At 39.3% G+C, this 15,381-nt stretch overlaps 1 protein-coding gene across 1 annotated transcript in view; it reads left to right on the top strand.

Annotated features, from left to right (window-relative positions):
* Nucleotides 1–15,381, top strand: part of CCDC18 (coiled-coil domain containing 18) — a 121,216-nt gene that overhangs the window by 78,814 nt on the left and 27,021 nt on the right. Inside the window, exons 23-24 of the mRNA XM_023230985.2 lie at nt 444–560; nt 13,839–13,982. Coding sequence (XP_023086753.2) covers nt 444–560; nt 13,839–13,982 — 261 coding nt within the window. The remainder of the gene's footprint in view (nt 1–443; nt 561–13,838; nt 13,983–15,381) is intronic.

Here is a 15,381-nt window from a genome sequence, read left to right as displayed (position 1 = left end):
TGTCATCTCTATCTTGATATTTTTCTAGCAAGTAGATTTTGAAACTGAAGATTAGCTTAGTATCTGAACCTTTTGATCTCTTATATTACCCTATATCAGAAGAAGCTAAGTGTTGGAGGAACAAAAATATTTGGAAGGCATTATTTAGCACTTTTTATCCAGCATAAAATGAAGTCTGAATTATTTGTCATTTATGAACACAACTATATTTTATTGTTTCTATAATGTATATGGGATTGAATGTCAGTGTGTATTGTTAAAAAAAATGTATATGAGGCTCATGAACCAGTATTAGTAAACAATGATTATTTTTCCCATTTAAAAATAATTTGAAATGAGTTTATACTTGTTATACTTGCAATAAACAATTACAAAGCCTATTCTAAGCATATAAGTTTTTATATCAGAATAAAATTGAACAACAATTTAAGGTTATTTTTTAGGTTACACATTTGGATATGACTATTCGCGAGCACAGAGGAGAAATGGAACAAAAAATAATTAAATTAGAAGGTACCCTGGAGAAATCAGAATTGGAACTTAAAGAATGTAACAAACAGGTAAATTATTTTAAAATTACATATTTTAAATTATTTTTTAAAAAATTTAAACTGTAACTGAAAACACCCCTTCACATAGTGGGTGTTTTTTGTTGTTGTTGTTTTGTTTTTTGTTTTTTTGGAGACAGAGTCCTCTGTGTTGCCCAGGCTGGAGTACAGTATGGCATGTGATCATACCTCACTGCAGCCTTGAGTTCCTGGGCTCAAACGATCCTCTTGCCTTTGTCTCCCCAAAGCTTTGGGATTACAGGCGTGAGCTACCACACTCTGTGGATCTTTCACTTCTTTGATTAAATTTCTTCCTAGATACTTTAATTTTTTGTAGCTGCTTTAAATAGGATTGCCTTCTTGATTTCTTTTTCAGATTGATTGCTTTTAGTGTGCAGAAATGCTACTGATTTTTGTATGTTAATTTTGTGTCTTTCAACTTGACTGAATTTATCAGTTCTTTTTTTGTTTTTGTTTTTGTTTCTGTTTTGAGACAAGATCTCACTCTGTCATCCGGGCTGGAGTGCAGTGTCGTGATCATAGCTCACTGCCGCCTCAACATCCCAAGCTCAAGTGATCCCTCCACCTCAGTCTCCGAAGTAGCTAGGAATACAGGCGTGCACCACCATGCTTGGCTAATTTTTAAATTTTTTGTAGAAATGGGGTTTTGCCATGTTGCCTAGGTAGGTCTCAAACTTCTGGGTTCAAGCGATTTGCCCCCCTCGCTTCCCAAAGTGCTGGGATTACAGGCATGAGACACCATGCCAGCCCTGTTTATCAGTTCTAATAGTTTTTTGGTGGAGTTTTCAGGTTTTTCCAAATATAAGATTATATCCTCTGCAAACAAGGATAATTTAACTTCTCTCTTTCCAATTTGGATGCCCTTTCTTTCTCTTGTCTAGTTGCTCTAGTCAGGACTCCCAGTATTATACTGAATAATAGTGGTGAAAGTGGGCATACTTGTCTTGTTCTATATCTTAGTGGAAAGACTTTCCGTTTTTCCCTATTCCTATGATATTAACTATGGGTTTGTTATAAATGATCTTTACTGTGTTATTTTCCTTCTTTCTTTTCTTTTTTTTTTTTTGAGACGGAGTCTTGCTCTGTCACCCAGGCTGGAGTGCAGTGGCTTGATCTCAGCTCACTGCAACCTCTGCCTCCTGGGTTCAAGCAGTTCTCTGCCTCAGCCTCCCCAGTAGCTGGGATTACAGGTGCCCACCACCATGCTCGGCTAATTTTTGTATTTGTAGTAGAGACGGGGTTTCACCATCTTGGCCAGGCTGGTCTTGAACTCCTGACCTCATGATTTCACACGCCCTGGCCTCCCAAAATGCTGGGATTACAGGCGTGAGCCACTGCGCCCAGCCTGTTGTTTTCCTTCTATACCCAATTTGTTGAGAGCTTTTATCATGAAAATATGTTGAATTTTATCTGATGCTTTTCAATAATGCTTTTAATTTTAATATGAAATTATTATATGGTTTTTGTCCTTGATTCTGTTGATGTAATATATCATGTTTAATGCTTTGTGTATGTTGAACCGTCTTGGCATCCCTGGGATGAATTCCACTTGGTTGTGGTTTTTGAATTCAGTTTGATGGTATTTTGTTGTGGATTCTGCATCTGTGTTCATCAGCGATATTGGCCTGTTGTTTTCTGTTTCTGTTACGTCCTTGTCTGGTTTTGGTATCAGCGTAATGCTGGCCTTGTAGAATGAGTTTAGAAGTGGGCCAGGCACGGTGGTGCATGCCTGTAATCCTAGCACTTTGGGAGGTCAAGGTGGGCAGATTGCCTGAGCTCAGTTCAAGACCAGCCTAGACTACCTGGTGAGACCCCATCTCTATAGAAAATAGAAAAATTAGCCAAATGTGATGGCATGTGCCTGTAGTCCCAGCTACTCAAGAGGCTGAGGTGGAAGGATTGCTTGGGAAGTAGAGTCTGCATTGAGCCATGAGTGCGCAACTGTACCCCAGCCTGGGCGACAGAGTGAAAACCTGTCTCAAAAAAAAAAAAAAAAAAGTGTTCCCTCTTCTTCAGTTTTTTGAAATAGTTTGAGTAGAATTGGTTAGTTTTTCTTTAAATGTTTGGTAGAATTCAGCAGTGAATCTATCAGGTCCTGGGCTTTTCTTTGATGGGTGACTTTTTATTACTGCTTTTATCTCATTGCTTCTTATTATTCTATTCAAGTTTTCTGTTTTTTCATGGTTCAGTCTCAGTAGGTTGTGTGGGTCCAGGAATTTATTCATTTCTTCTAGGTTTTCCAATTTGTTGGTGTGTAGTTGTTCATAATAGTCTGTAGTGATCCTTTGTATTTCTGTGGTATGAGTTGTAATGTTTCCTTTTTCATCTCATTTTATTTATTTGGATTCTCTCTCTTCTTAGTCATCTAAAGGTGTTTGTTAATTTTGTTTATCTTTTAAAGAAATCAACTCTTTGTTTCATTTATCCTCTGTATTGTTTTGTAGTCTCAATTTCATTTATTTTTGCTCTGATCTTTATTATTGCTTTCCTTCTAATAATATTGGGTTTGGCTGTTGCTATTCCAGTGTGGAAAAGGCAGTTCAAGACCAACTTGAACTTACCTTTTGTAGAGACAGGCTATGTTGCCACTGTGTTGCTCAGGCTCACATTCTTATCAGCACATGGAATTATCCAGAATACATAAATGTATTATGTATTATCCAGAATATATAATATGTTAGGCCACAAAATAAGTCTCATCAAAATTTTAAAGGTAGAAATCCTATCGAATATATTCTCAATGCAATTCTAAAAGCATCATTTTCAGTAATATGTCCAATAATATTTTCAATAATGCTCTTAATTTTAATATGCACCTTTAGGTGCATTGTTTGTTTGAAATTTTTGTATTTTTTTTATGTAAGCAGTTATTGCTATAAACTTTCCTCTTTGTACTGCATTCACAGTAGCCCGTAGGTTTTGGTATGTTGTATATCCATTTTTATTTGTTTCAAGACATTAACATTTTTTAAAAAAATTCTTCACTCACCCTTTGTTCATTCAGGAGCATGTTGTTTACATTTTATGTATTTGTATAATTTCTGAAGTTCTTCTTATTATTGATTTCTATTTTTATTCCATAGTGGTTAGATAATATACTTGATAGGATTTCTACCTTTTAAAATTTGATGAGACTTATTTTGTGGCCTAACCTATTTATGTATTCTGGGTAATATTCCATGTGCAGATAAGAATGTGAGCCTGGGCAACATAGTGGGACCCTGTCTCTACAAAAAGTGAAAAAAATTAGCTAGGTGTGATGATGTGCACTTGTAGTCCCAGCTACTTGGGACTACAGGAGGTTGAGGCTGCGGTGAGCTATGATTGTGCCACTGCACTCCAGCCTGGGCAACAGAGTGAGACCCTGTCACAAAAAAAAAAAAAAAAAAAAGAAAGAAAAGAAAAGAGAGAAAAGAAAGAATATGTTATTCAGCAACAGTGGATGAAATGGTCTGTAAATGTCAGTTACAAAATGCCTCTTTGGCCTAGTTTGTAGTTGAACTCTGATGTTTCTTTGTTGATTTTTTCAATCTGGACAATCTGTCCATTACTGAGAGTGGGGTATTGAAGTCCCTGTCTGTTGTTTTATTGCAACCACCTATTTGTCCCTTTAGATCTATTAATGTTTGCTTTATATACTCGGGAGCTTTATATGCCTGGGTGCATAGGTATTTATAATTTTTATATCCTCTTGCTAACGTGACACATTTATTATTTTATACTGGCCTTCTTTGTCTCTTTTTACTGTCTTTGATCTGTGGTCTGTTTTGTCTAAGTATAGCTATTTCTGCTCTTTTTTTGATTTCCATTTAAATGGAATATCTTTTTACATTCTTTTACTTTCAGTCTATGTGTGTCTTATGAAGTGAATTTCTTTTAGGAAGCATATAGTTGGATTTCTTTTTTAATCCGTTCACCCACTCTATGTGTTTTAAATGGAAAATTTAGTCCAGTTACATTCAATGTTATTATTGATAGGTAAGGATCTGTGCCTTTCTGTTACTTGTTTTTTAGTTGTTTTGTAACTCCTCCCTTTCTTTCCCATTTACTGTCTTTCATTGTGGTTAAATGATTTTTTTCTGGTAGCATGATTAATTGGTTGCTATTTTTAGTGTATCTCTCACAGGTTTTTGCTTTGTGGTGAGACTTATAGGAAACATCCTATTGTTATAACAAGTTATCAAAAACTGGTATCAACTTAACTGTGATAGTAGCAAAAACAACAAAAAATTAAAAACCTGTGTAATTTAATCTCCTCCTTCACATAGTGAATTTTTGGTGTTCCCATTAAATTTTTATATTGTCTATCTCTGAATAAATTGTTGTGATTATTTTTAATGATTTTGCCTTTTAGTCTTCTTACTAAAGATATAAGTGGTTTACACACCATGATTTCAGTGTTGATATAACAGTCACATTAGTGGCTGCTTTTCTTAAGTTTGAAGTATTCGTTTTAGCATTTCTTGTAGGACAGGTCTAGTAGCGATAAATTTCCTCAGCTTTTGTTTGGGAAAGTGTCTCTTCTTCATTTCTGAAGGATAACTCTGCCTGGCACAGTATTCATGATTGGCAGGGTTTTTTTGTTCAACACTGAGTATGTCATCTTACTCCCTCCTGGTCTGTAAGATTTCTGCCAAGGAGTCTGCTACCAGGCATATTGGATCTTCCTTATATATTATTTGCTTCTTTTCTCTCACTGCTTTCAGGATCCTGTCTTTGTCTTTGATCTTTGAGAGTTTCATTATAATATGTCTTAGGGTGTTATTATTTGGGTTGAATCTGATTAGTGATCTTTGACCTCTTTATACCTGCATATTTATATCTTTCCTCAGGTTTGGAAATTTTTCTGTTGTTTCTTTATAAAAACTTTCTACCCCTTTGTCTTTCTCAGTTCCCTCTTTAACTCCAATAATTCAAATATTTGCTTTTTTGATGTTGTCCCAAAGATCCCATAAGCTTTGTTTATTCCTTTTTATTCCATTTTTCCTCCTCTCACTGTGTAGTCTGTCTCTCTGTCTGTCTGTCTATCTATCTATCTATCTATCTATCTATCTATCTATCTATCTATCTTTATCTATCTGTCTAATTAACTAACATGGGGTCTCTGTTACCTAGAGGTGGAGTGCAGTGGCACAATCATAGCTCAGTGTCGCCTTTACCACCTGGGCTCAAAGAATCCTCCCACTTCCACCTTGTGAGTAGCTAAGATTACAGGTGCATGCCACCACACCTGGCTAATTAAAAAAAAATTTTAATCCTTTGGGTATATACCCAGTAATGAGATGGCTGGGTCATATGGTACTTCTAGTTCTAGATCCTTGAGGAATCGCCATACTGTTTTCCATAATGGTTGAATTAGTTTACAATCCCACCAACAGTGTAAAAGTGTTCCTATTTCTCCACATCCGCTCCATCGCCTGTTGTTTCCCGACTTTTTAATGATTGCCATTCTAACTGGTGTGAGATGGTATCTCATTGTGATTTTGATTTGCATTTCTCTGATGCTGTTTTGGTTACTGTAGCCTTGTAGTATAGTATATTTCTCTGATGGCCAGTGATGATAAGCATTTTTTCAGGTGTCTGTTGGCTGTATGCATGTCTTTTTTTGAGAAATGTCTGTTCGTATCCTTTGCCCACTTTTTGATGGGGTTGTTTGTTTTTTTCTTGTAAATTTGTTTGAGTTCTTTGTAGGTTCTGGATATTAGCCATTTGTCAGATGAGTAGATTGCAAAAATTTTCTCCCATTCTGTAGGTTGCCTGTTCACTCTGATGGTAGTTTCTTTTGCTGTGCAGAAGCTCTTTAGTTTAATTAGATCCCATTTGTCAATTTTGGCTTTTGTTGCTGTTGCTTTTGGTGTTTTAGACATGAAGTCCTTGCTCATGCCTATGTCCTGAATAGTATTACCTAGGTTTTCTTCTAGGGTTTTTATGGTATTAGGTGTAACATTTAAGTCTTTAATCCATCTTGAATTAATTTTCATATAAGGTGTAAGGAAAGGATCCAGTTTCAGCTTTCTACTTAGGGCTAGACAATTTTCCCAGCACCATATATTAAATAGGGAATCCTTTCTCCATTTCTTGTTTTTTTCAGGTTTGTCAAAGATCAGATGGCTGTAGATGTGTGGTATTATTTCTGAGGACTCTGTTCTGTTCCATTGGCCTATATGTCTGTTTTGGTACCAGTACCATGCTGTTTTGGTTACTCTAGCCTTGTAGTATAGTTTGAAGTCAGGTAGCATGATGCCTCCAGCTTTGTTCTTTTGACTTAGGATTGTCTTGGCAATGTGGGCTCTTTTTGGTTCCATATGAACGTTAAAGCCGTTTTTTCCAATTCTGTGAAGAAAGTCACTGGTAGCTTGATGGGGATGGCATTGAATCTATAAATTACCTTGGGCAGTATGGCCATTTTCACGATATTGATTCTTCCTATCCATGAGCATGGTATGTTCTTCCATTTGTTTGTGTCCTCTTTTATTTCACTGAGCAGTGGTTTGTAGTTCTCCTTGAAGGGGTCCTTTACATCCCTTGTAAGTTGGATTCGTAGGTATTTTATTCTCTTTGAAGCAATTGTGAATGGAAGTTCATTCATGATTTGGCTCTCTGTTTGTCTGTTACTGGTGTATAAGAATGCTTGTGATTTTTGCATATTAATTTTGTATCCTGAGACTTTGCTGAAGTTGCTTATCAGCTTAAGGAGATTTTGGGCTGAGACGATGGGGTTTTCTAAATATACAATCATGTCATCTGCAAACAGGGACAATTTGACTTCTTCTTTTCCTAACTGAATACCCTTGATTTCTTTCTCTTGCCTGATTGCCCTAGCCAGAACTTCCAACACTATGTTGAAGAGGGTGGTGAGAGAGGGCATCCCTGTCTTGTGCCAGTTTTCAAAGGAAATTTTTCCAGTTTTTGCCCATTCAGTATGATATTGGCTGTGGGTTTGTCAGAAATAGCTCTTATCATTTTGAGGTACGTTCCATCAATACCGAATTTATTGAGCGTTTTTAGCATGAGGGGCTGTTGAATTTTGTCAAAGGCCTTTTCTGCATCTATTGAGATAATCATGTGGTTTGTGTCTTTGGTTCTGTTTATATGCTGGATTACGTTTATTGATTTGCACATGTTGAACCAGCCTTGCATCCCAGGGATGAAGCCCACTTGATCATGGTGGATAAGCTTTTTGATGTGCTGCTGGATTCAGTTTGCTAGTATTTTATTGAGGATTTTTGCATCGATGTTCATCAAGGATATTGGTCTAAAATTCTCTTTTTTTGTTGTATCTCTGCCAGGCTTTGGTATCAGGATGATGCTGGTCTCATAAAATGAGTTAGGGAGGATTCCCTCTTTTTCAATTGATTGGAATAGTTTCAGAAGGAATGGTACCAGCTCCTCCTTGTACCTCTGATAGAATTCAGCTGTGTATCCATCTGGTCATGGAATTTTTTTGGTTGGTAGGCTATTAATTATTGCCTCAATTTCAGAGCCTGCTATCGATCTATTCAGGGATTCAACTTCTTCCTGGTTTAGCCTTGGGAGAGTGTAAGTGTCCAGGAAATTATCCATTTCTTCTAGATTTTCTAGTTTGTTTGCGTGGAGGTGTTTATAGTATTCTCTGATGGTAGTTTGTATTTCTGTGGGGTCAGTGGTGATATCCCCTTTATCATTTTTTATTGCATCTATTTGATTCTTCTCTCTTTTCTTTTTTTTTTTTTTTTTTTATTCCATATTCCTCCCTCCAGTTTCTTTCTTTCTTTCTTTTTTTTTTTTTTTATTATACTTTAAGTTCTAGGGTACATGTGCATAACGTGCAGGTTTGTTACATATGTATACCTGTGCCATGTTGGTATGCTGCACCCATCAACTCGTCAGCACCCATCAGTTCAACATTTATATCAGGTATAGCGGTCTATCAATTTTGTTGATCTTTTCAAAAAACCAACTCCTGGATTCATTGATTTTTTTTGGAGGGTTTTTTGTGTCTCTATCTCCTTCAGTTCTGCTCTGATCTTAGTTATTTCTTGCCTTCTGCCAGCTTTTGAATGTGTTTGCTCTTGCTTCTCTAGTTCTTTTAATTGTGATGTTAGGGTGTCAATTTTAGATCTTTCCTGCTTTCTCTTGTGGGCATTTAGTGCTATAAATTTCCCTCTACACACTGCTTTCAATGTGTCCCAGAGATTCTGGTATGTTGTATCTTTGTTCTCATTGGTTTCAAAGAACATCTTTATTTCTGCCTTCATTTTGTTATGTACCCAGTAGTCATTCAGGAGCAGGTTGTTCAGTTTTCATGTAGTTGAGCAGTTTTGATTGAGTTTCTTAGTCCTGAGTTCTAGTTTGATTGCACTGTGGTCTGAGAGACAGTTTGTTTATCATTTCTGTTCTTGTACATTTGCTGAGGAGTGCTTTACTTCCAGTTATGTGGGCAATTTTGGAATAAGTGTGATGTGGTGCTGAGAAAAATGTATATTCTGTTGATTTGGGGTGGAGATTTCTGTAGATGTCTATTAGTTCCGCTTGGTGCAGAAATGAGCTCAATTTCTGGATATCCTTGTTAACTTTCTGTCTCGTTGATCTGTCTAATGTTGACAGTGGGGTGTTGAAGTCTCCGATTATTATTGTATGGGAGTCTAAGTCTCTTTGTAAGTCTCTAAGGACTTGCTTTATGAATCTGGGTGCTCCTGTATTGGGTGCATATATATTTAGGATAGTTAGCTCTTCCTGATGAATTGATCCCTTTACCATTATGTAATGGCCTTCTTTGTCTCTTTTGATCTTTGATAGTTTAAAGTCTGTTTTATCAGAGACTAGGATTGCAACCCCTGCTTTTTTTTGTTCTCCATTTGCTTGGTAGATCTTCCTCCATCCCTTTATTTTGAGCCTATGTGTGTCTCTGCATGTGAGATGGGTCTCCTGAATACAGCAAACTGATAGGTCTTGACTCTTTATCCAGTTTGCCAGTCTGTGTCTTTTAATTGGACCATTTAGTCCATTTACATTTAAGGTTAATATTGTTATGTGTGAACTTGATCCTGTCATTATGATATTAGCTGGTTATTTTGCTCGTTAGTTGATGCAGCTTCTTCCTAGCATCGATGGTCTTTACATTTTGGCATGTTCTTGCAATGGCTGGTACCAGTTGTTCCTTTCCATGTTTAGTGCTTTCTTCAGGGTCTCTTGTAAGGCAGGCCTGGTGGTGACAAAATCTCTAAGCATTTGCTTATCTGTAAAGGATTTTATTTCTCCTTCACTTGTGAAACTTAGTTTGGCTGGATATGAAATTCTGGGTTGAAAATTCTTTTCTTTAAGAATGTTGAATATTGGCCTCCACTCTCTTCTGGCTTGTAGAGTTTCTGCCGAGAGATCTGCTGTTAGTCTGATGGGCTTCCCTTTTTGGGTAACCCAACCTTTCTCTCTGGCTGCCCTTAACATTTTTTTCTTCATTTCAACTTTGGTGAATCTGACAATTATGTGTCTTGGAGTTGCTCTTCTCGAGGAGTATCTTTGTGGCGTTCTTTGTATTTCCTGAATTTGAATGTTGGCCTGCCTTACTAGGTTGGGGAAGTTCTCCTGGATGATATCCTGCAGAGTGTTTTCCAACTTGGTTCCGTTTTCCCCCTCACTTTCAGGCACCCCAATCAGATGTAGATTTGGTCTTTTCACATAATCCCATACTTCTTGAAGGCTTTGTTCATTTCTTTTTCTTCTTTTTTCTTTAGACTTCTCTTCTCGCTTCATTTCATTCATTTGATCCTCAATCGCTGATACTCTTTCTTCCAGTTGATCGAGTCAGTTACTGAAGCTTGTGCATTTGTCACGTATTTCTCGTGTCATTGTTTTTATCTCTGTCAGTTCGTTTATGGCCTTCTCTGCGTTGATTATTTTAGTTATCCATTCTTCCATTCTTTTTTCAAGATTTTTAGTTTCTTTGCACTAGGTACGTAATTCCTGCTTTAGCTCTGATAAGTTTGATGGACTGAAGACTTCTTCTCTCAACTCGTCAAAGTCATTCTCCGTCCAGCTTTGATCTGTTGCTGGCGATGAGCTGTGTTCCTTTGGAGGGGGAGATCCACTCTTATTTTTTGAATTTCCGGCTTTTCTGCCCTGCTTTTTCCCCATCTTTGTGGTTTTATCTGCCTTTGGTCTTTGATGATGGTGACGTACTGATGGGCTTTTGGTGTGGGTGTCCTTCCTGTTTGTTAGTTTTCCTTCTAACAGTCAGGACCCTCAGCTGTAGGTCTGTTGGAGATTGCTTGAGGTCCACTCCAGACCCTGTTTGCCTGGGTATCAGCAGCAGAGGCTGCAGAAGATAGAATATTGCTGAAAAGTGAGTGTACCTGTCTGATTCTTGCTGTGAAAGCTTTGTCTCAGGAGTGTACCCCGCCGTGTGAGGTGTGGGGTGTCGGTCTGCCCCTAGTGGGGGATGTCTCCCAGTTAGGCTACTCAGGGGTCAGGGACCCACTTGAGCAGGCAGTCTGTCCGTTCTCAGATCTCAACCTCCATGTTGGGAGATCTGCTCTCTTCAAAGCTGTCAGACAGGGTCGTTTGCATCTGCAGAGGTTTTTGATGCTTTTTTGTTTGTTTGTTTGTTTAGCTGTGCCCTGTCCCCAGAGATGGAGTCTACAGAGACAGGCAGGCCTCCTTGAGCTGCTGTGGGCTCCACCCAGTTCGAGCTCCCCAGCGGCTTTGTTTACCTACTTAAGCCTCAGCAATGGTGGGCGTCCCTCCCCCAGCCTCGCTGCTGCCTTTGCCATTAGATCGCAGACTGCTGTGCTAGCAATGAGGGAGGCTCCGCGGGTGTGGGACCCTCCCGGCCAGGTGTGGGATATAATCTCCTGGTGTGCCATTTGCTAAGACCCTTGGTAAAGCACAGTATTGGGGTGGGAGTTACCCAATTTTCCAGGTGTTGTGTGTCTCAGTTCCCCTGGCTAGGAAAAGGGATTTCCTTCCCCCTTGCGCTTCCCAGGTGAGGCGATGCCTCTCCCTGCTTCAGCTCTCGCTAGTTGGGCTGCAGCAGCTGACCAGTACCGATCGTCCAGCACTCCCTAGTGAGATGAACCCGGTACCTCAGTTGAAAATGCAGAAATCACTCATCTTCTGTGTCGCTGGCCCTGGGAGCTGGAGACTGGAGCTGTTCCTATTCAGCCATCTTGCTCTGCCCCTATATACTTTCAAATAGTCCATCTTCAAGCTCACTGATTCTCTTTGACCCATTCTGCTATTGATGCTCTTTATTTCGTTTTTCACTTCATTTATTGTATTTTTCAGCTCCAAAATTTTTGTTTGATTTTTTAAAAATTATTTTATTCTCTGTTAAATTTTTCTCATAAATTTCTCAATTGATTCTCTGCATCTTCTTAGAGTTTGTTGAACTTCCTTAAAATAGCTATTTTCAGTTCTTTGAGAGATCACTCATCTCCATCACTTCAGGGTTACTCTCTGGTGCCTGATTTTGTTTATTTGGTAAGGTTGTATTTCTTTGAATGTTCTTCATGCTTGTAGATATGCAATGACATCTGCATATTTAGGGAGTAGGTATTTATTTTAGTCTTTGCAGTCTGGCTTAGTTTGTGTTTGTCCTTTTTGGGAGGCCCTTCCAGGAATTTAAGCAAACTGGCTTTTGTGTTCCCTGAGGCTGTGATCACTGCAACTGTTGAACACTAGAGAATGATCTACATCCAGGCTTGCTGCAGGTCTTACGAGGGCTCCAAGGTTGACATGGCTTTCCAGCCCACATGGACCTGGGAAAGGTTCAAGTTGCATACTAAGGCTGTGGGAATGCTTGCCAGGGACCCAGGTCCAGAAGGCTGCCCTGGTGGCCCAGAAGGGCATGTTTCCCAGCAAATCTTTTGACAGGTGGGATAAGTCTCTAGTTGCAATGAGAGGGGCTGGAGTGGAGACTGGCCCTCTTGGGATACGTTGTGGAATGGAGGCTGGAGAGCCCAGTCTCAGCTTAGAGGGGCACATGTAGCCCAGCAAGCTCCTTCAAAGGATATTTCCCCAATGACAGTTTGAGGAGCTAGAGTTGAGACTGGGCCCCCTCAGCATCTGCTGTGGGATGAAGGCTGGAGAACCTATATTGTTGGCCCAAACAGGGCCAGCAGGTCTCAGCTCAGATGGAATAGTTCCCTATCTGCAGTAGGAGGTGCTGGAGCTGAAATTTAACCTCTTTAGCATCTGCTGTGGGACAGAGGCAGGAGAGCCTGTCTCATTATTTCAGAGGGGCATGTGTCTCCCAGCAAGTCCCTACACAGATGGGATAGTTCCCTGATTGCAGCAGGAGAGTTAGAGCTGAGACTGGGTCCCCTTGGGATCTGCTGTGGGACAGAGGTTGGCAAGCCTTTCAAGGAGGCTTAGACTCCTAGGCTGCAGGATAAGGACAGGTCTCCCTGTGGGTCTGTGTGTGAGCAGCTCTGAGCTGGGACTGCAACTGAGGGGAGTTGGAGCGGAGTCACCAGGCAACTTTCTGGTTCACTGCTGAGACTGATGTCAGCAGGGAGAGAGCCTTTCCACTAAGGCACTAGTATGCATGATTCCTCATGGACCCCTTTGCAGATAGTTGTGCTTGTAGGCTCAAGGCCAAACGGAGCTGTAGCCAAGTCCCCTGGGGATGTGGGCTATTTCCAGGCTTGAACCCAGAAGCAAGCTTGACATAACAGCCAACTGGGTTTCTGTCTGTGCTCTCAAAATAACTCTCCCACGTCTTCGTCTCTACCAGGATTTCACAAACCCCTACCTGAATCCTGAGGCTCCTGCAAAGAGACTTGACTGTGGATAGGTGCAGGATTCTTTTTTTGTTTTATTTTAAATTAACAGTGTTTATTTACCTCTAGATATTGTTGAGAGACTGGGGTGAAGACACAATTTTCATTTTGTAATTTATAAACTTCTATAAGCTAAAACAAAAACAAAAAAGTCTTCTCTAATATAATGGTAGAATATCTATTAATTTTTAGTTTTTTAAATTTCAATCGCTTTTGGGGTACAAGTAGTTTTTGGTTACATAGATACATTTTATAGTGGTGAAGTCTGAGAGGGTGCAGGATTCCTGTTGTTGTGGGGGAATGTGAGTTACCCTTTATTCTGCCTTTCTGGTAACGTTCAAGAACAAGAATTCTTGTGCTTATTTCCAAGATATGATTGCCTTAAGAAGAATACCTGTTTATATTTTGCTTTTAGATATAAGTGTTTAAACCTTGATTTACTTGGAACACAGCATTGATTAAATTATATTTCATTAGTTTTATTGATACTGTTTATCTGTTTAAAATTCAGATAGAAAGTTTGAATGACAAGTTACAAAATGCTAAAGAACAGCTTCGAGAAAAAGAGTTTATAATGCTACAAAATGAACAGGAGATAAGTCAACTGAAAAAAGAAATCGAAAGAACACAACAAAGGATGAAAGAAATGGAGAGTGTAAGCAAATTATTTCCACCTAAGAAACAAGTGATAGTCTCTGTTGAGTGAAATGAATCTTTATGTTTTAAACTGGTTGGTTTTAATATACAAAAACTGTGCCATAACTGTTTTTAGGCTAGTTATTTGTGCCAGAAACCTGTTAGTTTCTTTGACCTTTTAAAATATTTTTCTGATGGTCTAGGTATAGGCAAAGACAATGTCTCATTTATCTCTGTATACAGGCCTTTGCATGGTATCTTTCATATAGTAAATCTACAATGTATGCTTATTTGGTTGACAAATATTTATTGAGAAGCTGTGTAACAGAATTGAGGAGTCAACTTTTTTTTTTTTTTTTTTTTTGAGACGGAGTCTCTGTCTGTCACCCAGTCTGGAGTGCAGTGGCACAATCTTGGCTCATTGCAACCTCCGCTTTCCAGGTTCAAGTGATTCTCCTGCCTCAGCTTCCCAAGTAGCTGGGATTACAGGCGCCTGCCACCATGCCTGGCTAATTTTTTTATTTTTAGTAGAGACAGGGTTTCACCATACTGGCCAGGTAGGTTTCAAACTCCTGACCTTGTGATCCGCCCACCTCGGCCTCCCAAAGTGCCGGGATTACAGGCATGAGCCACCATGCCCAGCCGAAGAGTCAGCTATTAATAAGATACAGTGTTTTGTGTATTGGGAACTCCATCAAAAGAATGGATAAATAAATAATTGCACATTATTGAGACCAAGTGCACTGAGTTGCCAGATGAAGTTTGATGACTTCATATCATCACTATGCATGTGTGTTGACTGGTGAATTCATTCCTCCACTTGCCTTTTTAAAAAGTGAATTTAGGGTCAGGCACGGTGACTCACACCTGTAATGCCAGCACTTTGGGAGGCCAAATTGGCAGGATCATTTGAGCCCAGAAATTCAAGACCAGCCTGGGCATCGTAGCAGTGGGACCCCTGTCTCTACAAAAACCTTTAAGAACTAGCTAGGTGTGGTGATGCATGCCTGTGGTCCCAGCTACTTGGGCGGCTGAGGTGGGAGGATTGCTTGAGCCTGGGAGGTCAAGGCTGCAGTGATTTGTGATCACACCGCTGCCCTCCAATCTGGGCAACAAAGCAGGAGCCTTTACCAAACGAAGAAGAAGAAAAGGAAGAAGAGGAGGAAGAGGAAGAAGAGGAAGAAGAAGGAGGAGGCAGGGAGGGGGAGAAATACTTTATTTGAAATTTAATTGAGTAATATGAAACCATTTCAGTGGGAGTAGCAGCCCCAGTGACAAGTTTTACTTCCACAGAGAATAAGACCTTAACCCAGCTGTGTGGATTAAATGATGGATTTTAATTATCTATACCAATATATTCTCTTTGACATAGATAATCAAATGTTAACTTCTCTTTTCTCTTTATGTTTTCTGTTATA

The sequence above is a fragment of the Piliocolobus tephrosceles genome, chromosome 1, assembly GCF_002776525.5.
Source record: "Piliocolobus tephrosceles isolate RC106 chromosome 1, ASM277652v3, whole genome shotgun sequence".
NCBI lineage: Eukaryota > Metazoa > Chordata > Mammalia > Primates > Cercopithecidae > Piliocolobus > Piliocolobus tephrosceles.
This window is presented reverse-complemented; position numbering and strand designations above follow the sequence as displayed.